The sequence below is a fragment of the Ambystoma mexicanum genome, chromosome 14 (genome assembly GCF_040938575.1).
Source record: "Ambystoma mexicanum isolate Mex_15411 chromosome 14, UKY_AmexF1_1, whole genome shotgun sequence".
In the NCBI taxonomy this organism is placed as follows: domain Eukaryota; kingdom Metazoa; phylum Chordata; class Amphibia; order Caudata; family Ambystomatidae; genus Ambystoma; species Ambystoma mexicanum.
Genome location: NC_090940.1, coordinates 133,848,701 through 133,875,511, shown reverse-complemented (window position 1 = coordinate 133,875,511; position 26,811 = coordinate 133,848,701). Strand labels below are relative to the sequence as shown.

General features: G+C 46.6%; 1 protein-coding gene across 1 annotated transcript in view; it reads right to left on the bottom strand.

Moving 5' to 3' along the window:
• The window catches only part of AQR (aquarius intron-binding spliceosomal factor), an 877,350-nt gene that overhangs the window by 740,762 nt on the left and 109,777 nt on the right, over positions 1 to 26,811 (bottom strand). Inside the window, exon 9 of the mRNA XM_069638728.1 lies at positions 5,782 to 5,858. Within this exon, the coding sequence (XP_069494829.1) occupies positions 5,782 to 5,858 (77 nt within the window). The remainder of the gene's footprint in view (positions 1 to 5,781; positions 5,859 to 26,811) is intronic.

The following is a 26,811-nucleotide window of genomic DNA, read 5'->3' as shown; positions in this document are numbered from 1 at the left end:
TTCTCTGCTTATCTCTAGCCATCAAAGCAGCATTAACAATATGCAGTTCATGATATCCCTCAGTTTGAATCTTTGGGTGATCAGATTAATTCGTTTTTCAAACATCTCACTAATGCTACAGTTCCTTTTGGTTCCGAGTAGTTCCTCTTTAGGGATATTTTTGATGACAATGTTTGTGCCCAGCAGTTGCCTGTAGAACTGAATTGACCAATGTTGATCAATTGAAAGTTCTAATGAGCCCTGAAGAAGAGCTTATATCTGGAAACACATCGGCTCACTTGTTAGGAGAATTTTCATTTACCATGCAGTAACTTCCAATACATTTCAATTGCAATATTCAATACAATGACCTGGTTTTTCATTCTGCATTAAACCACATCACAACTTATCTATTAGGTTGATTACATTTGAAACCTAAATCTTTCCATTTCTATATCTATACTTTAGTGGTCATCACTTTGTGCTTAGACCAGCATGCAAAAATAATCCAGTTTCCTCCGTAGCAGCTGCCGAACAACTGCTTACTCTGGGAGTACCTGCTTTCTGTTTTTATGACTACTTTTTAATCTAAGACCTTGTTTTTACCCTTTGACTCCTGCTTGTTATGGCTGTTATTGTACAGAATGTTGTATTCCTATTGTTGAACAGGTCTTTGTGGTCCTTTTTATGCTTTTGATTCTTGCTTGTGGCCGTTTATGAGCATCCAGTCCTCCTGTGCCAGCTGCGTGGTGCAGCACCCAGTCCTTCTGTGTCAACTAAAACCTCTGTGAGTAATTGTACTGCCTTCTTGCAAGCACCTTGGCTGTCTATAAGCCTTTCCCTTTACAGATCCTTTCCTACCCTGCTACAAACACCCTGGCTGTCTGCAACTTTCTCCCCTTTGACAGACTTTCCTTGTTTGGTTACTTTGCGTGTCCCTTCAGTTCTAGTTCCTAACTGTGCTTTCTGTCTGTCTGTCTGTCTTTCTTTCTTTCTTTCTTGTTCCAAGTATTCACTGAGTTGGCAGCAGCCTCCCATCTTGTTTGTGACTAGTACACTGAGTTTTATTAATCCATGCATTCTCTGAATTGGCCGTGTCCTGTCTGGTCTGTGACTAGAACTTTGTGTTTCCTAATATTGCTAAAACGATAGGTTCCCAGTATCTGTGTGGCAGCTTTCCTTGCCCGCTTTCCTGCTAGCCTCCGATACCTGTGCTGATACTTGGCCCATGATTTCCTCTTTACCAACATTACTGTGTGCCTTCCAAGTTAGTGTCACATGCTAGAACAGCTGGCGCGTGTGGGGTCTCACTGTCATTGAGTCACTCTTCTTTTTTTTTTCTTTTTGTTTGGCTGAATAATTCATTCATTAACACAAACAAGTTTGATTCTTTACATAATTAAATGATTTTTACATTACTAAAACTTTCTACACATTAAAGATAAAAATCAACTAAATAAAACAGAAAATGTGTACTGACTAAATAAACCATATAAAATAATAATAGTTAAATGGCGAGTTATAACAGATAAAACTCATATCTTGATTTATCACACCCAATAAACACTTCTTTAAGAGTTGCAGTTCTAGTCAGTTTTTATCTCTCTCAGTAAAATTACATTCACATATTGTACAAGTGCGATTTTTACTGCTATTCTTGCACTAGTAAATAAAGTACACCATATTTCGTCTTTCAGATCACAGTTAATATGAAACACATTTCTAAAATACCTTTCTCGTTTTTCTTTCAATGCCTAACATTCTACCACCAAATGTGTTTCTTTCTGTAGTTGATTCCTCCAAAAAAACGACAAAAGTTTAGGTTTTTTGGTATAATCCCTCTTCTTGCTAAAATTTCATTTGTTGGACATAGATTCAATCTTACTCTTAAAAATTGCATACTAATATGATGTGATGACATTTTATTAGATAGTCCTCCATATTTCGAAATCTTTTGTGCCTAAATAAAGTGATGTTAAAATCTGCATAACTTTTAAATTGCTCTTGGGAGCATATCCAGTTGTACTGATAAACATTTTTTTTGCCTTCTCTGGATTCATTATTAGCATCTCGTTCGAAATATTTGCATCAATTAGAGCGTCTATGATGCATTTACTCCATGCCCTGGGGAATCTTTCTGTTGATGTTGTAACATAATGTGCTAATGTACTCAAGATGTTCCTTGCTCCCACTCCCATGAGACATTTCCTAAACAAACAGCACATTTTCCACAGAACTGATATTTACTGAGAGAGCACCCAGTCGTACCGTATTAAGGCTAGGGGAGCACAATTGGGAAGCCTCAATACCGATTTCCAGAACTGAGCTTTAAGGTGATCCAAACATTTCCTCTTTCTAGGCATCGTGGTGTTTTGTTTGTTTGTTTATTCTAAAGCGCACCAGACCCTGGGGTAACAGGGCGCAACAGTAAGAAAATGCAAAGCTTACATAGTCACAGATATAGTTACGTGGCGACAAAAAAAGTTACAAGTATGGTTACAGTAGAGATATATATATTCAAATGTACAAGTTATAAACAGGTTATTATAAATGGACACAAGGCAGATATTACAATGTTACAGTATAATCGAGGGAAGGGCTAGGGCAGCCTGGGTGAAGATAACACAGAAGTACAAACTAGTGGTCAGTCAAGTTGAGCAGGTGGATATAATTGTTTCTGAAGTGCAAGTATGGTTAATCTGCTCTGAGGCCGTGTGGCAGGGAGTTCCAAAGTATAGAAACCTTCACGGGAAAGCTATTACCGCCAATCTTGGTAAATCTGAATCTTGGTACCACGAGGCAGTTTGCGTTGCCGGCTCTCATAGGTCTGATAGAAGTTCTTCTATTTAGTCTGTCTATGAGGTAGCTAGGGGCTGCATTGTTTAGTGCTTTGTGGGTCAGGGAGACCATTTTTAGAAGAATTTTGTTGTGGGTAGAGAGCCACTTGTATTGGCATCTGATAGTAGAGATGTGTTCTCTTTTGTTCACCCCTAGTGCAGCTCTTAAAGCGTTATTTTGAAGTGTTTGTAGCCTCTGGATAATAGCTTTGATAGCGCCACTGTATAGAGCATTGCAGTAATCTAGCCTAGAGAGTATTAATGCTCCGGCCATGATCATACAGCTGTTATTAGAGAGGAATGACTTGCCTGCCCTAATAAGCTTACAAGTGTAGGCAGTGGTGGAGGCCAGAGATTTCACTTGTTTGTCAAAGGACATGGTCAAATCAAGGTAAAAGCCAAGAGTTTTTACCTCCTTGGTTACTCTAATGATGTTACCGTCGATAGTGAATGAAGAATATTCATGGCCTAGTTTATTAAGGTTAGTGTGGGTGCCCAGGATTATCAGCTCTGTCTTATCATCATTCAGGCATAAACCACGAGTGGCCAGCCATGCCTGGATGATGATATACACTCTATTCACCAACGTTGAGTCCTTGCCATAAACCCCAGGAAGTGGGAGGAGAATCTGAGTATCATCAGCATAGTTAGTGTAGATGATACCCAGAAGGTCCAAATCATCGAACAAGGGTTTGGTGAATATATTGAATAAAGTGGGGGAGACACAGGAGCCCTGGAGTACACCGCATGTGATAAGGCAGGGTCCGCCGCTGCCTGATGGGGAGAAGACCCTCATAGTTCTATCACTCAAGAATGATTCTATTCATCTGATGCCCTCTGTGGAAAAGTGAGCTGCTGAGTCCAAGTGACTGCATAGGAACTGATGATCGACTAAGTCGAATGTAGCTGAGGGATCTAGCAGCAGTAGGAGGGCTGTTTTGCCTTTATCTCTCAGCTCATCAACCTGTGTCTTTAGGTCGATAACAGAGGATTCTGTCCCATGTAATGGGCGAAAGCCAGACTGTCTTGCTCCCAGGAGCTTGTGCAATTCTAGATATTTTTTAATCTGGGTATATGCGACCTTGTGAAGTATTCTGAGTAGGAATGGTACCATTGTGATGGGACGTAGTTAGTAGGAATAAGTGGGTCTAAGGTTTGCTTACAGCACAATTGGCACTATCTTCTGTTGGAAAAAGTCACCCTTCATGTTTTCTCCTGCACTGTTCCGTGTGGTCTGGTCTTTCCCAAAATGGCCGCCGCCGGGAGGTTTATCTTCCCTGCACACCCGGCGGTCGGTGCGTTGCAACCCTGCGTCCACTCGCCTGTTGGGTCAAACACTGTGTTATCTTTGCATGCAGTTCTGCTGAACTTTTCCTCTTGCTGTCCCCCCTCTTCCGCGTCCTTCCGCGGTTCACTCTCTTTTCTCCCGCTCGCCTCTTGTCCCGCCTACTTTCCCCCGCGGTTCTGCGGTGTGAGCGCTTTCCCTCCTCTCGCTTTACCTTTGATATTTCCCGCTGCTTCCCGAACCGTCCTGCTGTTCCTCTCTAGTCCCGGGTTCTCCGCCGAATTTCCCATTCCAGCTAGACTTCCTCCCAGGGGTCACAGACTCTCCTCTCACTTGTTGCCTCCTTACTAGTGCTTTGGATCCAGCTGTCCGCGCCCTGCTACTTGGGGGTTCAGCTCCAGCACTTCTATTCAACACAACCAGACCTGGAACACACCATTCCTGCCAGAATCCACTCCTCGTGGTCTACTTTGCTGCTCCTTCCGGGACGGTGCTACTTCGCTAATCCTCAGGACCTGGCAAGGTCACTTCACGGCGGCTTCAAGACTTTGGAGCAAGGGTTTTTTTTATGCCAAGACTGGCTTTTTCCCCTATCCGGCTATCTCGGGAGCAAGGTCACTGGCCTGCGGGCCATCTAAGCGACCATTGTGGCATCTTCTCGAGGTAGACCATATCTGCACCACAAAAAAGATTATCAAAGCCGAGGAAGGAAGAAGGTCCCACAGCTTCATGGCAGCAGTTCAGGTGAGGAGGTGGGGGAAGGCACCGATTCTGGCAGCAAATGATACCAGATTGACAGTTAGTGCTTGTACAGCTTGTGTCTTTAGCTTCGGTCTACAGTCCCTGCTTGGTGCTTCCCTTCTCTACGTATCCTATACCTGGTTATTTCTATCCACTCTGCTTTCCAACTTCATTGCAAATTGGCCCACTGTTGTGCTTCACCTCCATATCTGTATACAGTGTGACCCTTGGATTGGTCTCCATTAAGATCAGATAAGGGAAATACCTGTGTTGCCTTCAAATAGTCCAGTAGAGCCTTATCTCTCTCAGTATATGGTCTCCAGGTTTACCCTCACACAGGGTACAACCATCTTCTCATCACACTTAACCCATGACGCAGCTGTAGGATTGTTGTTAAGAGTAATCTACTGGTATTGTTCCCACAGGTTTTCCCTAATCTGTGGAGAGCAAGTACATCCCTTACCCTGAGCAATCCTTTACCCAGTATATTTGCTTGCCTTTCGTGTGTCCCGTTTTGCTTACAGCCAGTTCCTGCTCCTGCAGTCCCTGTGAATATCTGTCATAGATCAACCTGGTATGTAACCAGTGTCCGCTATATGCTAAGTATTAACTCACAAATCTTCCTTGTATTAGCTAGAGCTCCTCTGGCAGTCACTTGCTTCTAGAGTCAGGTTAGGGTCGAAAGCATAGCAAATAGCAGGAAATACCATTAATAGCATCAGATGGGAAGTTGCAAAATGAAAACGCTTTCCTAACAACTACCCAAGTTAAAAAAGCACTGGAAAAAGGCCTATTGAATAACCCCAAATTGAACAAGGGTCCAATGCCTGCAGAAAGACACAACTATTCAGATGTCATCAAACAGTTAAATACAGAGGAGTGTCTAACCCTGCTGTTGCTTAGAATGAAAAAGGGTAGTGAATAAAAAAGGTGGCTTACCTGAATGAGAAATTGACTTTAACACAGATAGGAACTTCTGTATTAAACTGGAAAGGAATTGTCTTTCTTGATAAGCCCTGAAAAAAGAAAGAACCAGCGTAAAAATTGATTTTTGGGTTTCCAAAACACCCTTAACTTCTTTTCCATTCACTCAAACTCTGTTATTTCTAAAGCATGCCCCTCATTAATGACCCTCACAATCCACAAGTCAGTTCTGTTATAAATAGTAAATAAATAAAAAAAAATGTTTATTATATCAGTTGTTCTTCAAATTGAACTTCCAGTTGGCAACCTCCTGAAATAATGGAAGATTTGCTAGCCTCAGTTATCTCACTAGTCCTACAATAAATGGCTCCCAATGGAATTTGATAAAGCACCAAAGAGTGCAGCAGGGATGATGTGGGGGCATTCCAACCCATTCAACTGGCTCCCAAAGCTTGGGGGGCAGGGAGGCAGCGACTAACAAAGCTTAATAGCTTTTCTTAAGTGATCATTTGGGGTTTTAGCGTGCACACACACACACACACACACACACACGCGCGCACGCGCGCGCACACACGCACGCACGCACGCACGCGCGCGCACTCCCACAGCCCCCATATTGCCTTAGCTGTGACTTTTCCAAAGAAGAACTTTCAGGACAGTTTTTGTAAAACCCCTTGTTGAGAATGTAAAACCACTAAGCCTAGGGTGAGGCAAAGGCACGCAATGGGCAAAAAAAACCACTTAAAAGTATCTAACATCGGCCACCAGGGGGCGCACGGACGATGAGCACCGCCGTGTGAGCTCCGCACCCTCGGGTCCCAAAAGCGCTTTGAGCCCCCACTTTTGACCCCCCCGTGGAGGAGTAACTGCTGCTCATGCCACCCAAAGTGGCCCCCCACCCGCTGAGCGAAGTCTGGGTGAAAAACGGACTTCCCATCCCGGAGTAAAGTCCATCCGACAGCAGGGCCCCTCTCCGCCGCACACGCAGCAGCCGGAAAGCGGGACGCGACTACGCGCCACATCGAGGAACCCGGCTCCCTCCACGAGCCGACTGCGAACGACGCAGGCCCTGCTGCGAAACCTCGGCGGCCGCAGCCCTTCCACCTGTCCCGCTTCGCCTACGGGGCGAGCGACCAACTGGGGTGGGAGAGTGTGGCCGCACTACCCGCGCAGCTACCCGAGCAGCTCCGGGCCATGAGCGAAAGGAAACTGTGGAGAGGGTAAGTGACCTCCCCCCCACGGAGCACACAGCGGCGCTTCGCCTGGCCAGGGGTCCTCCCTATCACCCCCCGGCACTCTCCTCATCAAGGGCCCGGGGCCGAAGATAGCGTGTGGGGTGCAGACGAGAACCGCCCACCATAATCGGGCCACTGCGATAGGCAGCACACGGTCTCAAGAGGGCCCCCACATCAAGGCCAGACAAGCGGGCCGCTGTATATATCGAACACTGCCTACGCCCTTGGCCCAGCTGCTCCGTAGGACAAGCGCAGTGCCCTGGGAGACTTAGATGCCACAGCCAGCCACGGAAATCGGGGCAAGGGACTTGCGCCCGAGGTGAGGACAGTACAGGGGGTTGGGCCCCCATCTATGTGGCGTGTGCCCTCCTCTGCACAACCACCAATCTTTTGCCCCCTCCAGGGCCTGAACCTCAATTTAAAAGCTACTGGTCAGGAGACCTCCCCCACGCCATCTTGCCTGGGCCTACACCCAAGACCTCGCTGACAGCGGAGAACCCCTCCCATTGGAAAGGCGCCCCCGCACTGAGAGCTGGGCCCCCGCGTGCTGCGGGGCGTGTGCCCTTCTCAGAGCCAACGTCCATAACGAGGCCTGCCTCCACTGGACCTCAACACGGTTAAACGGGTGCCCCCCAATGAACCAAGGAGCAGCACGCACCCTGCCCTCCTCAACTGCCCAGACTCCTCTTCCAGAGGGCACCCGCCAACCTTGAACCATATTCAGTCGGGTGGCTGTGGAACCAGGGACAAGCCCCGATTTCCACTCTTTGACTGTACCCGTGGTGGGATCTCCTGCCCAAACACCGCCAAACCCAACGTATGAACGTCACGGAGAGACTGGCGGCATACCAGTTCTCACCCTCGCAACACGGCTACTGCGCACCCGGAGTCGCCACTATGTCAACACCGGGCCCTGAGGCAGCCTCCACCAAAGCGGACGTCGCCGATATCCTCAACGAAATGCGGAGTATGAGAGCTGACATCAGCGGCAAGATCGATAAAATAATTCAAAGAATGGACAAGATGGAGGACAGGCTTGAGGAAGTTAAGCACAACCAGACCTCGCTGAACACCCTGGAGACCCAGATGGACGTGCGACTCGCTGGACTCGAAGCTAGGGAAGAGGAATTTTGCCTAAAAATCGATGACTTGGAAAATAGGGAGCGGCGCAATAACATGCGCATCTTCGGAATTCCGGAGAATGAAGGCGAGACCGAGTCAGACCAGAAAAGAACATTGCACAGCATAATGAAGTCGCTTTTCAATGATGACTCAATTGATGAGCCCAAAATTGAGCGTGTGCACAGGGCTGGGGGAAAACCAGGAGGCCCACGATCGGTGCTTGCCCAATTCCATTATTACGCAGACAAGGCCAGGGTCCTGGACAAGGCCAGAAACACTCCGCAAGTCACGTTGGGCCCGGTACATGTCTCCATATATCAAGACCTATCCTCCCTCACACTAGCAATGCGGAGAAAGTGGCAACCACTCACCAAAATGCTGAAAGAAAAAGGGGTCCATACCGTTGGGGTTATCCCTTCTCACTCTCCTTTGAATGGGATAGTAATGCCATCAAACTAGTCTCAGAAAAGGATATTAGGTGCTGCATATTTGATCTATTAGGTACCCAAGAGGAGGAACCGTCACAGAGCGGAAACAGGCCGGAGGCAAAGGAATGGCACATCAAAGGTCCACGGAGAAAGAAGATTCAGGGCGCCAGGAAATATAGACGGATGAACGCCTCCCAGGACACTGAACATTGAACCCACTTTGTTCCTTTACCTGTTTCTTTTCATGGGTGCACCTGACGACAGACATTAGGCTAACTAGAGACCCTGGAGAACGTCAGATGGACACCCATTGGGTAGCAACGGGGGAGGGTGGAATCGTTGTCCTCACACCACCTCACCTGATGCGGAAGAGGTGCTCGCAAAGCAACCTGGGATGAGGGTACACTAAGATGATGTGACTCGATGCGCTTAAGTGGCCCCTAAAGAAGATGGAGGAAGCAGAGGTCTGTGTGAGGCCCGAGAAAGGGTAGCATGTAAGAGGTGGTGTGAACCGATATGAAAATGAAGGGGGCCCCTTACAAAGTTTTACCGGGGGCCGAATATTGGGCGCAAATGACTGAGATCCTATTGTTGAAATGCAGTTCAGTTCGTTAACATGTTTACATATGCAGGGGGGGAGTTGGGGGCTCATGGTTATGTTTTATAACTATGTGGTTGGGACCGTTTGAGGTGTGGTTCCCGTTGGTGGTCCGAAGACGATTGGGTGAACATAACCCAGCCTGATCGGACACCGTATGGTTTAGGGGGGGAGGGGTGGGCTAGTGCGACTGGAAAAGTCAGGTGGAACGGATGAATATGAAAATAAGAAGAGAAAGGCACACTTAATACTGTTGAAGGTTGAGCGACAAAGATGGTTAGCGGCCCCCATAAGGCCACATAGGAACCGGCTTACTTGTGTAGGAATAGGCATATGGCAGGCGCTTAGAGCAGAGGCATTGAGGCAGGTGCACTTATGGGGCTACCTCACACATTGCAATGGCAGCAACATCTAGACATCACAAGCTACGTATATGCACACTCAACGTAAAAGGCTTGAATTCCCCCACTAAACGCTCGCTGGTAGCAAGGGAATTTAAGAGGTCGAACATTGATATTATGTTCTTACAAGAGACGAAATATCACAAGGGTAGCGAGAAGGGGATCCCCAGTGGTCTGGTGGGGCATACATATTGGAGTTCGGGTGTCCTCAAGAAAGCCGGGGTGGGGATCCTGGTCCGGAAGAATCTCCACATGAAGATCCTAAATTCCTGGTCTGACACGGAGGGTAGGGCCATGTTAATAGTGGGATCCATTCAGAACACAGTCGTGACCCTTGCCACAATTTATGCACCCAATCAAGGCCAAAAAAGATTCCTCCTTAAAGCGACCGAATGGCTGTTTAATAAATCGCAAGGTCATACTATTCTTGGGGGCGACTTCAACACATGGATGAACAGTGCCATGGATAGGCAAACCGCACACAATGTCCCCCAACCTCCCCGGTCGCAGGAACATGCAGAAATTAAAACGATGCTTGCCCTGTACGGCCTCTCGGACAGTTGGCGTCACTTACATCCAACGGACAAAGGATTTACCTTTCGATCCGCCCCTCATGACATGCTCACAAGAATAGACTACCTGTTCCTCTCGGAAGACCTGATGAGAATACTCCACAACGCAGACATACATCCCATTGCATGGTCTGACCATGACATGGTTATGGCGGCACTAGACTGGGACGGCCTTGCCCATCGCAACACTAAGTGGAGGTGCAACGAAACATTGTGGTCGGATGTGGTTTCAGGGAGGAATTGGAAAATGAAATCAAACAATTCTTCATGACCAATGATACGGGTGAAGTCGCGAAAGTGAATGTCTGGGAAGCGGCAAAGGCCACGTGGCGTGGGATCCTAATTAGGGAGGGGGCGAGGAAAAAGAGGGAACGCACCTTGCTGGAGGCTAACGTTAGAAAGAAATTAGGCGAAGCAGATAGTCTAGCCCAGACATCTCCTCAACGTAGAGCTACACACCTTGCGGAAACTAAGGCATTACGGGAGGAGCTAAAAGCCCTTGAGATGAACAAGGTGACCCAGACCTTACAATACCTGAAACAAAAGTACTATGAAAAAGGAGACAAGGCCGATGCCCTTCTTGCGGCAAGGCTCCGTGCGCAAATGGCAGAAAGATGGGTAGATGTGATAGAGAGGACAGATGGCACTCTCGTGGATACAACAGAATCCTCCCCAGAGGGCATACGAGAGGCATTTGCCTTCGTTTATGAAGATTTATATACCTGTGACCCTCCTCCCCCACCGGGGAGTGTAGATGCCTATCTCAAAGAGGCAGATCTCCCGGCGCTTACACGCCCGGAGGCGGAAGCTCCTGACACTCCGGTCACTGAGGAGGAGGTGGAAACGTCTCAAGTCAGGAAAGGCGCCCGGGGATGATGGCTTCACCCCGGGCTTCTACAAGACGTTCACTGCATTCCTTACCCCCTTCCTGGTAACTCTATTCAACCACACCTTCGAAACAGGGCAGGCACCCCCGTCCTTTGCTCACGCCCTTCTAACGGTCATCCCAAAAGAAGGCAGATACCCCAAATACTGTGGGTCATATCGCCCCATATCACTCCTTAACATAGATGCCAAGATATATGCAAGAGTGATAGCGGCCAGATTAGAAACGCATTTGCCGAAATTAATACACACAGACCAGGTCGGCTTTGTGGCGGGGAGGCAGGGAGTTGACACGATGAGGAAGACGTTACACTTGATACACGCGGCACAGGGGAGGCATGACGACCCCACCCTCCTGTCGCTTGATTCTGAAAAAGCCTTCGACAGAGTCGATTGGGAGTTCCTAGAAAGAGTTCTAGTGTGGATAGGTCTTTGCCCCAAAATACGCTGCGCCATTAAGGCAATATATTCAGCTCCCCGGACCTCTGTGGCGGTGAACGGTGGCTACTCAAGGTGGTTCCCATTGGAGAGAGGCACCAGGCAAGGCTTCCCATTATCTGCTATACTGTTTGTCTTGTCTCTCGAACCACTGGCACAGAAGCTTAGACTTGATAAAAGGGTGGGAGGGATTACAGTAGGGGATCAGGAATACAAGCTAGGCCTATATGCTGACGATATCCTCCTGCATACAATGAACCCCCTGAGCTCGATACCTGCGGCCATGGAAATAATTGGCGAATATGGTCAATTGGCGGGCCTGAAAATCAACACAGAGAAATCTGTCCTCCTCCCGCTAGACAAGAGTAGGGACTCAGAGGTTGAGCGATTTACACCCCTAGGGATGGAGGTTAGTCTCACTACGCTGCGAAATCTGGGCATCAATGTGACTCGTAACCTGGGTGACCTGTTTGAAGCAAACTTCCCCCCGATGCTAAGCACAATACAAAAAGACATTGAACGGTGGACAAGGCTCGCCATCTCGTGGATGGGCCGACTGAACACCATTAAAATGGTAATCCTATCAAAGTTACTTTACCTATTTCAGATGCTCCCCATACAACTCCCCAGGGACTTCTTTATAATCACCAAAAAAGTCCTACATACCTTCCTGTGGCAAAACAAAAAACCCAGGGTCCCTGCTACCTTACTTCACCTCCCGAAAGACGAGGGCGGGGTGGGTCTCCCAGACATAGAGCAGCACAACTGCGAGTACTAATCCCACACGTCAGACAACAAAAAGACCCCCAATGGATAGGCTTAGACAACTACTATCTTCGTCCTTTTATTGTGGGGGAATGGTTATGGGTACCTGGGCCCCAATTACGAAATAGCATCAAAAACCACCCCATCCTCGGGACCATATGGGCCATATGGAAACCAAACAAAGGAATGAAAGGAGTCACAACATGGCCCTCCCCCCTGGCGCATTTGTGGGCCCCGGGCATCCGAGATGACTTTCCGATCCAGGCAGTTTCGAATCATGGTACGAGGCAGGGCTTGAAAGGGCAGGCCAATTACGGAGGAATAACGCCTTCATCACGCCTTCATCACTATCCAAGAGCTGGAAGAAGCTCTCGGCATAGGTCTGCTCTCAGTTTTCCAATACCTAAGACTAAAAGGTGTTATGACCCGGGAGGTATGGAGGGAGGCCCTACAGAGAGACCTCACACTGTTCGAAAAAATTCTAGACACATACATAGGCTCCAAGGGACTCATCAGTGCAATGTATGCAGCACTAGTTGGAGTCAACACAACCCCCTCAAATCGCTCTGAAACAAAAGTGGGAAAAAGACCTTGGGAGACATCTCACCCCAGAAACTTGGCTCAAGCTTTGTAGAAGGACCTCGAAAACCTCTATCTCCTGCCAGTACAAATTGGACAGGATCAAGCTTTTGTATAGGTGGCAGTACGACCCACTCTGACTAGCCAGGATGTATCAGGATGTGAGTCCTCTCTGATGGCGGGGCTGTGGCCAGAAAGCGGACTATTGGCACATGTGGTGGGGATGTAGGGCGGTCCAGGCATATTGGGACGAAGAACTCAGTTGGATAAAAGAGGTTGAAGGAGAGGAAAGGGAGAAGCACCCACTCTTGATCCTATTTGGTTTGGTCGAAACAGAAGAACAACCAACCAAATTGCCCATAATGACGCATGGGCTCTTGCTTGCTGCGAGGGCCTGCCTTATAACTGTGTGGAAAAGAATTAATTTACCAACTAAAGCTGAGTGGATCAACGTCTCCCGTAATATCTTCAACATGGATAAGCTAACAGTAACCATTCATGGTGACCGCACTTCCATTGACAATGAATGGTCTGAGTTCCGAGCCAAGCATATCGCACAAAGTTGAGTGTGCAGCATGATATAGCCAAAGCGCCATTGCAGTGATCTGCCTACTGCTCTTGTGTTAATTTTGAAATGTCTTATGCAAATGCCACTTTTCCAAAAATTCTTTTGCCTATGAACTCCTTCGCCGGACTGTAAAAATTACCTTAGACCAAATGTCGCTTCAAGGGGTGCATGGTGGGGGGAGGGGGGAGGGGGTCAAGTTGTGGTTAGTCGTTAAGTATGTGCAAATGTAAAGCAGTTGAGTTATTCTGTATTCTTTGTAATGAAAACTGCATTCTCTAGGTTTGAAAAACAATAAAACCAATTTACAAAAAAAAAAGCATCTAACACGACAAAGCAGTCAAGCTCAACTCTCAGGAAGGGGCATCAGACTGACAAAAAGGTATAATTAGGTCACACATTTATTCACAGAAAATAAAACACACTGAAAACGATATACATTTATTGTGTTACACATATAACTATCAGGTCATATAAGTACTTGAGCACATAAAAACACAGTATAAAAATAGTTAAAAACATAAAATATCATGGAGGACTCTTATCCCCCCCTAAACGTAAATTCAGGTCCACCACAAGCACACAACCTATTGTGTCAAAGGGTGGGGGGAGAAAAATGGAACCAGACCTAATCCATGAATCCTGGATAATTGGCAGACTAAACAGAGGCGGTAAGGAGCCACTTTCACAACCTCCATCGATTGCCTGAGCTCTGAAACATAAAGCGGCATCACAATAACGCTCGGAGGAATTAGCAAGCAGGGAGCTAGTGCTCCTTGAGGAGAAAGTCTCCTGCATTACCGGTTGAGAGGTGAGAACTTGAATTGGCACTCCCCTACCAGATATGTAAAACTGCTGAACCAAGGCAGCCGAAGAGTGGAATGTCAGGTTGTAGGAATGGACTTGTAGGAACACGGCAGAGAAGACCTACTTAGTGCAAGAAAGACGATTGTGCCTTGCGACAGTAAAAAGGGAGATTATGACCTTCGGAACTCTCGAGTACGATGCCAATACAGATTGACAACTATTGCAGCCCCCAAAGTCAGCGACACAAGGGAGCAGTGCATGGAGAGAGGAGAGGCACCTGGTGAGTGATGGGCTCTTTGCAGTGCTACCTAGAAAGTTTGTACTATTGTGCAAGATAATCTGACAGCAAATGAGGATAGGCTAGTTAGAGAACAGGTGGATTGGACAGTCTCTCTTGTGAAGTGAAGAGGGTTGCAAAGGAGGGTTCTTAGCAAGTGGCAGGAGATGGGGCACATCCACCCAGCAGAAGGGTGGTGGTTGTGATACTCACCAAGTGAATCTGATTAAGAACTTCTAAGGGCTGCAGCAAGAGGAAGATCAGACCCCTGCTAAGCCAAGCCTGTAGTTATTGTGACTTTTGATGACAGCGACATCGCCACAAGCGGAGTAGGCCCAAAAATCGCAAATTGTCAGAAATGTGCAGCTCAATGACCCTACAAGTGACATGGAAACCAAGATCCTGGACAAGGCGGCTGTACCTTCTGCACATGTGGAAGTAGCAAAAAACAAGATATTATATCATTGGAGGTGGTTAGGAAAGATGTTCTTTTGCAGCTTTCCTCACAAATACATCTATGGAACCATAGCCTCCCCAGCCTTTTGCAACAATTTGATTCCTGTCCTCACTTTTGAAGGATGTAAAGCCGTTTTGGTTTACTTTCCTTGCTTGCATATCTCATCTGTTTTGCAAGCACTGGTCAGTCCCTAAGGCTAGCAATGCCGTGGTAACCGGTCCCCTTTTTGCGAGAACCCTTGGTTTTAAGCTGCAAACACCACCTTACATTTAACTGTGGCAGGGGTACTTTGTGTCCCTTTTCCTTTCAGCAACATCTATGTTACTTTTAGGTTGTGTCCAAGACAAGCTAGTGCCAGTCCATGTTAGTCTTTTTTTTCTCAATTTTTCTCATGTGCACCTTTGTATTTTACAGCGTAATGCCATTTGGAGTACCATCTACTCGAAATGGTCTTGTCACATGTTTACGTCCTGTACTTTGGCCATCTTGTCCTTTAGCGTTCTTCCTGCCCTCTCAGGTCTGGTAAATGCCACATACGGTAATCCTTTTTCCAGGAAAAACCTTAGGTTTCCTGGGCAAAACAGCAATACGAGCATCTGGCTGGATGTGGGAGGTGGGACAATCTGGTCCAATCCACACTTTCGCCAGAGGTATGTCTTTTGTTGGGCAGATGTGAGGCAACATGCGGTCCACAATTGGAAAGCCCTTGCAAGTCTAAATGATGCAGATCCTTACCATTGGTGGGCTGGGGTCACCCAGACTCAAATTTGGGATTCAGGGAGGTGGCCAGCAGCTTCAGATCATTGTTGGAGCCAAGGCCCCTATGCAGAGTTGGAGCCAGCTGAGGATGACCGTCGAGTTCCAGCATAGCCTTCAGCCAAGACCAGGTGAAGACCGAAGTCCCAATGAAGACCGGTCTCGATGGACCAATCTGCAGAAGACTGTTGCAGTGCTTCAACCCTTAGGCTGGGGGACCAACCAGTCCTGACCCCTTCTTAAAGATTCTGCCAAATAACCCTTCAGTAGCATTGTGCCAGAACCATCCCGTGGGCAGACTTGCTTAATTCAGGGAATCATGTAGTACATTGGCCGCTGCTTCGACTTAAACATTCACAGTTCACTAGCTTGTGGCCCAAGTACAGTCATCTTGCTGCTGTTGCTCTCAACCACAAAGAGCTTACAAAGAGCCCTGCTGGAACAAAGTCTGTCCATGTGAGTCATCTGCTACCGCCTGATTGCAGTGTTCTTCCCTGCTGCTCATATTCATGTCTTTGGGGGGAGGTCTTTTGTTGCCTTGGGATCTGTGGTAGTCTTCATCTCAAGGTGCCAGTGCCGTTCAGCTGCAAAGCATAAGAAACCGTATTGCCAGAGCACAGACCTGCCGCCACTGCACCCACGGCCCCCGAAGTCCCTTGCGCTGGAACCAATGATTGAAGTAAGTGGGTCCAGAGAATCTACCAATCTTAAGGGTAGTAATGGAATTCGAGTAAGGCAGGGGATGAGCTTGCATATCTGCTTCCACCACCCCAGAAAGTCCTCACCCTACCTCTCCCTTGCCTATTTGTGATCAGTGGAGTTCTGTCCTAGGATCCTCCTCTGGGCTTCCCCTAGAGTGGTGATAATGGGACAGTATCCATAATAATTTTAATTTACCTCTGTAGTTTCATCACAGGAACATTTTACCTACATGTTGGTGTTAGGCACGATTTGGAGCCGTACCCTTTGGGTGCACTACAACAATCTTGACCTCCTAGCAATAGGAACCCAACCTTCGGTATAAGTCTGCACTACACAAATTGGTAGTGTGGCTGAGCAACCAGGCTTATGTCAAGAGGGGTCAATGTGAGCAGTAGGATGGTTACACAGAGATTCACAGTGACAAGTATCCAAATAAACACTTACACTCAAGGTTTCTTGATTAAACAATTATACATTTATTTAACAGTCAGTGTGAATAAGCTTTCTTCGGAAGGGCCAATATAACAGTAAAACACACATACACTCCAAAATACACACTCTTAAGTTTCTCTAAATTAGCAAATACCCATTTGGGATGGCACACAGACACTTCCTACACCCTCAGGTGACTTAACTAGGACACTGTGGACATTAATATATCACTGGTACATTTAGAGCAATAATGAGATGAGTGCTAAAGTAAAGAGGTTTCGGAATAAAACAAGAGATCACACAAATATTCTGAAAGCAGATAAGTACTTTTGAACCCCCAATGTAAATTAAATAAACCTTCTCCTGGAGGGAAGGTAAAACACAAGCAGAGGAGAGGAGAGAAGTCATTCAGGGAGCCAGGCCAGACAATGTCAATTGGACAAAAGTCTAGGTGCGCTGAAGCACTTCTTGCAGGTAAGTAAAAGTTTTGCACAATGTTTTAGAAGCCTTTGTAGAAAAAGTAGAATCAATGTAGGGTCACAAGCTGGGAGGCTTATGAGAGGTAGAAGATGCAAGCAACTCTACAGAAGCAACCAAGACAAGTCTCAACTGAGATAAAATAAGGCCACAACACCAAGAGGTAAGTCCTATCGAACTTTACAGTACCTTTGGTTAGAAAAAATTGTTCCAGCCGGCGTCTGTTCCTATGCAGCTCTGCAGATCCTGTTGTTCCTGGGCCTCAGTTGTGGGGACAAGAGGAAGGACGTCTGGGGACTCCTGCACTGCAGTGGGACGGTCAGCGGCAGAAAAGGACAAACTTCTATTCAACCGCACATTGCGATTTCAGCTCCTCGCATCTCAGCAAATAGCACCACTGCAGACTCTCAGATACCACTCTGGACTTTCCTTGCATCTGGGTCCAGCACTCTGTTGAGGTGGTTCAGGCTTGGTCAGTCCTGCTTACTGTGAGTCCGCAGGATCTTCCACAAGCTCGGATCTGACTTAAAAGTGATGCACTCCGTTTGGTGTTCTTCTCCCTGGCACTTCGGTTCCAGCAGCAGCAGCAGCAGAAGTACAGCCAGCTCCGAGAGGATGTCCAAACAAGTTCACGTTGGAGATGATTGGTCCCACTGTCAGTCTAGAAAAATGGATACCTCTACTTTGTGACCACAAACGTATTTTGGTGGCCGTGGGGCAACCGTCTCATGCACGATATGACAGAATATAGGTTTTCGAGTTTGCCAATGAACGGCCATTTTGATGTAACAAGAATCGCCATTTTGTTTTCTAACCATTGCTTATTGCTTTCTGTTCCTATTGCTTCGCAGTATATTTTCTGCTTACACTGCTCGACTGTAAAACATTGTTGTCTGCACGTAAAAGGATAAGGCCGCAGGGCCGTGAGGATAACAAGAGTTCGTTGAAGCACAACGTAGGCAGCGCCAGGAAGAATGCCCGGCTCCCTCCCAAATGTAGCCTTGAAGCAGAGCTGCAGGGCATTTAATCATTTCGCAGCTGCCAGCCAGTCTCGTTATATGGTAGAATATGTTAGAATAATACAGCTAAAGGCTTGAATTATGCTTTTCTTACGGCCCCCCTTTGCTGAGCCCCGTTAGAGCGTGTCGGCTCCCAGGACACAAATAGCACCTAATAGATAGCAAGGTCTGGAATGAAACTCTTTCCCCTGTATGTAGCTCGCTTCCAAGAACAGAAGCGCTGTGTTCTATTCAACAACTGAAAGATGCCTCCGCACTCAAATATTGCAAATTGTTACTAGAATAGATGTTTGAAGGTGTCATAGTTGTCGGAGAAACCCAATAAAAAGGGGCTGTTAAACATGTCATAGCTGATTGTTTGATATGCATTTTGTATATATGTAACTGATGTACGTAATTCACTCTCTTGCGTCCCTCGAGGTCTAGAAATACACATTGTGGGGCGTGAGACCGAGTTGGCCAACTGAGACTTTTGCTTTGCAATAAACCCTAGCTTTGGGAATACAACCTCGTGTCTGGCGTATCTATCGTGTGTGGTGACTCGCCTTGTTTCCATAGACGTTAGGGACTCCTAGGGGCCCCTTTCACCACCAACTCAAGGGGAGAAGTTGTCCTTGCAGGGCTTCTCTAGTCGAGGTGAATTCAGAGCTTCAGCACAGCAGCAGGGCTTCACCGGGCAAACCAATGGTCCAGGAGTTGCAGCAGGTGTCTCTTCCAAGTTCTTCTTCGGATTCCTTCGTCCAGTGGTCGACTCTGCCTTCCAAGCCAAAAAGCCTCGCCTTTTATGCATGTTTCTCCCATTCATTCCAGCCTAGCTGTCAATCACAGAGCAGGGTGGCTGTCCTTGCCGGACAGCCAGCCAGCCAATCATTTGGGTATATTCCTGTAACAAAGGGGATTAAGAACAGGGAGTTTCGGGCACCTCCCTCACTTCCTGCCCCTGCCAGACATACTGGAGCCAGAGGCAGGATTCACTCGTGAATCCTACCAAAGACAAAGCGAACAAAGGGACCAATCCTGGTTTGGCACGCACAGTAAATATCAAGAAAGACCTTTCCAGCAAGAAATGGCAAAAAAAGAAGACCAGAGCCATTTTGACAAAATGGGCACCCGTGGGTGCTTTACTGCAGCTACAAACGCAGCCCGCAGTAAAACACACAATGGTAGTAAAAGGCAAACCACTGCTACCAGCCATTAATTATAGAAAGGGTAACAAAAATGTTACATGAGAAACTAGACAAAGGGGATACTAAGTAACCCCTCCGGCACCCTATGGTAGATAGTGTGTGCTGGTGTTAAGCTTGGTGTTAAGCTCACCTGGTATCCACGGGGACGCCATCCAGCCCTGGTTGGATGATTTGCACTCTCAAACCCTCTCCCGGTCCCTTGGTAAGGCCTCTGGTTATAGATGGGTCTGCAATATAGGAGAGCTGGATTCAATACCAGATTGTCTTTATGTTTTCCCACCTCCCTTGGCCTCAACTCCTTCCTCCCCCTTGGGCCTTCTCCTCACCTTAATATTGTAAAAGATGGATTCTCCTTCCTGCTCCTCGTGGCAGGGGCGCATAGATGTGGGAGGTGAGCAGTGACCAAGTTACTTCACTGGTGCAAGCCCCCCTGTGGGAATCCAGGCCTGCTGCGACTCCATAGGTTTGCTGCTTTACAGTCTTTATATGCAGTTCTTATGTTCCTCTTAGTTCGAATAATAATGTCTTGCTTCTTTCCTTTTAGGTATGGAAAGGTATTTTGGTGTTGTCATGCAGTTTGAAGAGGAGCATGGGCCCATAGGCGAAAGCGCAGTGTGTGTGATGCTGTCCGGTGAGTAATACGCGATGCGCGGCTCTTTTGCCTTTTATAGTGCTAATCTCTCTTTTCTCTCCTTGCAGGTTGCGATGTTCCTCGCAGAGCGCCGTAATGTTCCAGCAATGATACTGACCAGGAGAGGACTACCCAGGTTAGAATTGTGTGGCTTTCTTCATTCGGGAGGAAACGTGAGTAAACGCTTACTAATGCCGTCTTTCTTTCTCCTCTTTCCAGGTTATAGTATTCCAGGATGCATGCAGTGCCAGATGATGGAGTTCGTACCTTCAGGTGAGTGGAACTGAAGTCAGCGATGGATTGAAGACAGGTTACTGTTCCAGGTAAGTTTCGTAGTGTTCTTTCTCTCTCTGCAGATCCTTGGTTTCAGGTAAGCTGGCATCAAAGAACTGGACACGGTTAGCGTTCCGATGCCCACAGCACAATAACGCAAAGCATGTTCTGCTGTTTGGGTGTGGTTTAAATAGTCTCAGGTAAAGTAGTCCATGTAAAATAGTCCTAGGCCTGCCACACCCAAAAGACTAGACCACATAGCTCAGTTCCTTGTAACTGAGCTATATCTGTGCCTCCATGTTGGCTGGACCCCCCGGTCCCCAAGTTAAATAGTCCCAAGTAAACAGTCCCATTCTAATGTTGGTCTTCATGATGGATATGAGCCTGGCGACAAAGGTGCCAGTACCGACTCCAAGAGAGTCTTGGATGAGGTTTTAAGGCCTTTGACCTGGCCCAAACTGGAAGGCTGACTTGCCATTGAGGGCCAGGGGCAAGGGTCATGACAGCTGGGTCTAGAAAGTTACAAATTGTAAGTAACGTCAATTTCACTTTACTGCTCTTGGAAACAGTAGTTTACCCAAGAGAAGGTATTTAAACCTTTGGGAAATCTAAGAGACCTCCCTGTGCCACTGCACTGAAGGTGCCGTGTGTCACAATGCAAAAATGATGCCTATGGAGTTTGTCAGACTGCAAAACCAAAAAGAAACAGTGTTTAAATCACATCAAAATACATGAGAGTAGGAAAAAGGTCTCACCATCTCTAGGTTAAAAATTAAAAAGTCGTAGAGTCCAGCAAAAGTGCTGGGGGGGTCTCTAAATTGATAGGTGTGATGAAGTTTCCCTGCCTGGAACTTCATCTGTTGACCACGAGCCAAGAGACTCAGGGAGCCGGTACACCTAGCCAAGCCAGTTAGAGAAAAATATATTTCCCATAATGTCGCTCAGGAACTGAAACAAAACCCGGACTGGATCCACTAAGCAGAATTAGGGACCAGAGAGAGGTTAAACATGGCAAAATACCTAGTCAGGTCACCTAAGCCAGGGAAGAAAGCACTCTGAGTGTCCAAACACTGACATTGTACAGGCACACCACCTCCAGATGGACTTTATCTCCCACAATGCCCTTTCTTCCAAACAGAAAACCTGTAATGGGTGAGAGAGATTAAATGATTCCTTCAGGGACAGAGAGGCCATAGAAATACCCTTCAAGGACAGGCACGCCATAATGGAAACCTCAAAACCCCCTAGAGCCCCCCTAACACACTTGCTTTTCCAAAAGCAGGATGTCCTGCATGCAGTAGCCTGCTCAGCTTCTCCATTCCATGCCCACAGAGTTTCAAAATGGCAGCTGGGGCTCGCATGGGTTTAGCCCAGCCCCTTCAGCCTCATTGAAACCATCAGGAAGAGAGAGGGCCTAGCCAATCCCAACCCTCACAACCTTTAGGCTCACAGCTGCAGGGTGCATGTTACTAGATAAGCCAGTCAGCACAGTTCAGTTTTGAGAAGTCTGCCGTAGAGGAGAGGTGCTGAAAAGGTTTTGGAGACTATGGACAGGAGTGTGCTGCAGAGGAGAGCTGGAGAAGTGGCAGCAGGAGAGTGGAGTAAATCTGTTCAGAACACAAGAAAAGTGGTGAGAGTTAAAGATGAGAGAAAGGAGGAGGAAGTAAAACCAGAAATGGAGTAAGGTGGTAGTAGGAACAGGGAAACGAAGGGAGAAAGCGAAAGGAGGAATCGGGTGGAAGGTGGTAGTCGGAATAAAGGAAAGGATAGAGGAAGCAAAACCAGGAGTGGACTAGCAGGAGGAGACCAGAAAAGAGGGAAGGAGGGAGTAAATAAAACCTGCAGTAAAGTTGAAGGAAGGAGTAACATTTGAAGGCCGGAGTGGAGTGGAAGTTGGTGACAGTAACTAAGATAGTGGAGGTGATAGGCAACAAAGAGAATGTGGTCGAGGAGGTGGTTAGAGTACAGGGGAAGAAGACTGATTAAGAGAAAATGAAAAGATGGTGTGAACGGGTCAGGGTGGCAGTAAGAAAAAAGTGTTGCTTCAGCAGGATGAGGCAGGCAAGTGTGAGGACAATACGTCTTCAGAAAAGGAAAGTGAAGCATATTGGCCAAGGGTTGACGAGGAATGAAAGAGGAAAAACGAAAGCACTTGAGAAAAGAGATTGGGATTTTATTAAAGTACTGAAAAGAGAGGAGGAGAGACAGAAGCAGGTTAGTCGGCTAGAGATAGGAGGTTACAGAGGGCCCGGTCAGGCCCTAGGCAGGTGGGATAAGATTCCAGAAGAATTCAGGATGCCAAGAAGCAATTTAAAGAGGTGGTGGGGAGCAGAGTCAAGAAGTAAGTCTAGTAGGGAATCGGCCCATCAGCCTCTTGCCTGGCTGACCCAAACGCCATCTGTAGGGGAACCCCGAGGGTCCTGCAAAACATCACGGAATGGCTTAGTCTTGGGGTACAGGACCTGGGTAAGTCTGCACCTAGACTCAGAGGAGCAGAAGAAGCAAAGGGACTGGTACACCCTGGAGCATGCAAGGAGGAGTGAGTCAACTCCTCTGGGACCTTTGAACAGAGATGGCTGAGATTCGAAAACCATCAACTCACCCTGAGATTGGGAAAGCCACCACAAGAGAAATTTGTGGAAGAAGGTCATCCTATGTTTTGCGATGTCTTTGGGGAAGTTTCTCTTTATATTTAAGTTGGCCTACCCCAGTATACAGCCCCTAATGAAACTGTTGATCTTTGATCACCTGGTGTTGGCGTACATCTTGGTCCCAAATGTCCACTCTGTGATAAAAACACACTAACAAGCTCATTTGCTTCCTACGAGTTCAATGATTATGTTCAGAAGTCATGGTAAGGGAATGGAGTATTGAATGGGGGCATCTAATTGGTGACTGCTTTCTACTGCTCAATGGGAAAGTTGAAATTGTATCTATAATTTGGTTTTATACATAGTAATGGAAGTCTAATTCAAATAAATACACGAACAACAATATTGTGGGTAAATACATCATGGGTAAATAAAATAAATAAAGTGCCTATAAATATTTCATGCATTGACTGCGTGTTATTTCCAATCCTCATTTTTGTGCAAGAGTGTATACAAAAATACATGCAATGAAAGGCAGGGGCTAAAGGAAAAGAATACATAAATAATACATTGGGTGTGAATTGCAAGATTTAATAGGCACATACAAAATAATGGTGGATTGGATCAAAACCTTAGGAGTCACCCAGTTGCTAAGGTGTTCACACCAGGCTCACACCCTGATCCCCAGTCTATCAACAACAGACAACGTAGAGTAAAATCCTGCAACCACCACTTTCAAAAGTGATAATTGTACCGCTATGTGCTTGTGAGGTATGGTCACTCTGGTTTGTTAGGGCCAGCACATGACGATTTGATCACTGTTGAATGAGGGCGGTGGAACCATCGAAGGTGAAACCAAGTTCCAACCAAAAGGAAAACCCAGACTCACAAATGGTAGTTGCAGCAGTGCAGTCAGGTCTATGCAAGGGAGAGAGGACGACTCGTAGTAAAGTACAGTTATTCCCAGTAATCCCTGCTAAATAGTACACAACACTGCAATAATGAATAACATTAAAATCACATATAGAATTTCTATCAGTTTCCATAAGTACTTTGGGTTAAACTTAACACACATTAAATAAACAGTGCATGTACAAAAACATCAATGGCCGGAGAAGGGCCAATCAATTTTCAAACCAAATGTGTTGCTCATTCACGCAATAATAGATAGTTAAGGGTGGGAAGAGAAGGGAATATTAGACAATAGAACCACAATACAACCATCTTTTTCAGGAGTCAAAATGCCACACAGAAAATAGTAATTAGCACATAGGTGCAGATTTGACAGCAAACAGACCCAGCGAATCCCAGACGAAAAGCTCCAGGGGCAATTTCTCCAACCAGGTGCCCCAGAAGAAGATGCAGAAAAACAGGAAAAGCCCCATTGGAGAAATGTGGCTGGCACACACTTATGAATAGTCTGGACCACGGGCACCCCGAGGGTAAGTATTTTGAATAACCGCCCACCTCCAGGGCCCAGAGGTGCATACTCACATTGTTTGTTCTCAGGAAGTCAGTTCCAGTAAGGCTAAAAAAACGGCAAGTGCAAGGCTTACTTACTTTTTATATTTGCTTTGCAGGATGCGACTCCCCAGAGACGTGCACACAAGGTCAACGGAGACCCCAAACACGGGAAAGAACAAACTACCTTCCTTGAAGTGAATCCCTCAAGCCAGAAGCAAAATCAACGACTTGAAAGACGAAGGTGGAACGACCCAGTAAATCAGGTTCCAAGTGCTCAAAGGACAAAGAAGGGAAGCCCAACCACATAAGTCCCACGGGGAAGAATATGGTGAGGGTGAACCAGGACGGCCCTGTGGAGCAGATGATATAGGGTGTTGGAGTCGCAACACCCTTCCAAGCAACAGCAGCACAAAAAACCAAGACGGCATGGCCACAGGGGTGAAGCAGGAAGCTGCCAGTAAAACAGGTTGCCACCATCCGGGCACACAGATCTGCCGAGGACTAATCGACACAGAGACACAGTCACAGACTCTCTGGTTTAAGCCAAACAACCAATCATGCTAAGGGGCTAAAAAAATTAAAAACAATAAAGGGTTAGGCGCTAGCAATCTGGTTGGCCCATAAATCTGCCACTCACTCCAGACCATATATGCAGGATGGGACATGGCCTGTCTACAGCCAGACCTGACCTGCACCTGTACAAACCACTACAGAAAGTGCATGGCTGGGCTCACAAAAAGCCCATGTGTGCACAAATGCCATTTTAGGTGTGCCTTGTGGTTCCCTTGAACAAAAGGAAGACCCCAAAATAAAATGGCCAAGAGTAGGCTTACAAAAATATATTGGTATCCCAATGGCTACCACACCTCTGCCATTAGAATACAGCCACAACCTATGACAAATTTGGTCTAGCTGGACACATAACGAGTCTCTTGCACTAGCGCACTCTCATGACCTCCATCAGCACCCATGCACGTGCCCGACCTCTTGGGTTGCTTACTGGAGCCACCTAATTCCTAATCTTGGCCAAATGCCCACACGCATTCCATACCTCTATGAGAATTTCCGATACTCTGGCTTGCGGTTCCCAAGGGCATTCCCACCACAAGCAAATGTTTGACTACAGTAATGGTAAAAGGCACTATATAAATGACTCTATATAAATGACTACAATACAATACCAATGTGATAAATCTGCTTGCACCCCTGGCGAAGCCAAAACTAAATAAATAGCTGCCACAAGCCTACCCCCTAAAAAACAATGTAGGGTGATATAATCACAGATGAGTGCTTATGAAGCACTCCTGGGCCAGGAACCTTAAGAGCCGCCAATGACCATACACACTATTAAAAAAAAAAAAGAGTTGCCATTGCAGGGGACTTTAGCAGATGTCCCTCTAAACAACAGAAATAGGTCAGTGATTGTAAAAGAGAGAATAGGAAAATGAAAAAAAGGTGTCCCTAAAAAGGTACAACAGAATTTCCTAAAACGAATGTCTGCCTTAACAGGAAATAAATGGGACAAAGGTTGTATGCAGAACCACAGTTTTGTGAAAATGTTATTCAAGTTCTAGTCCTACCACACCAGTGTGAAGATAGCAGCAATCTACTGCAGGGGACACCACAGAAGACCCTCAAGAAGATTTTAAATCCCAGGTCTGAGACCTAGGAGCCCCAGGACAGAAGAGTTATTCAGCAGGCATTTAGAAGCAGTCTAATGGTGCATGAAACTACACAACAAAGGGCTAAAACGAACGAGAAGTTTGCAAATGGTGTCGCTCAAGGGGATCTCTGCCATAAGTACAATCACTGTATGATTAAACAGCAGGAAAATTGATCTAGAGGGAAGCAATGTAAAAGAAAACTACAAACACAGGAATGCCAGGAAAATTAGTAAAGAGCACAAGCTGTCAAACTTACAAAAATGCTGCTGATGTCTCAACACAGACAATATTGTTTGGCACTTTGTGGCGTTCTTCCTGGTTTGCCTCAATGCGATTGTTAGGGAGATTTATCATTTTTATGCTTCAACCCCTCTCCTAGTGAGACCCCCAGCACTGTGTGCTGGCCTTCTGGACCTTTTTCTGAAATCCTGAATGAGTAGCACCTTTTTCCACTCATTCATTCTTATGGACTCTGTCTTTTGGAATGCTATTCTTTGTATTGTTCCTATCCTATGGAGTCTATTTTCCACCATAACCCTTAAAGGCCTCTTTATTTTACTATTGCAGCACACAGCACCTTACTGGCACTGTTGCTGGGGACCGTTAGGGTTCTCCTATGAGATTCTTTTCCTTATCCTAAAGTAACTACAATTCTTAAGGATAGAGAGTATCTCTCCTAAAACTTTATAGTCAGAGAGATTGGCACACACCACCTTATGT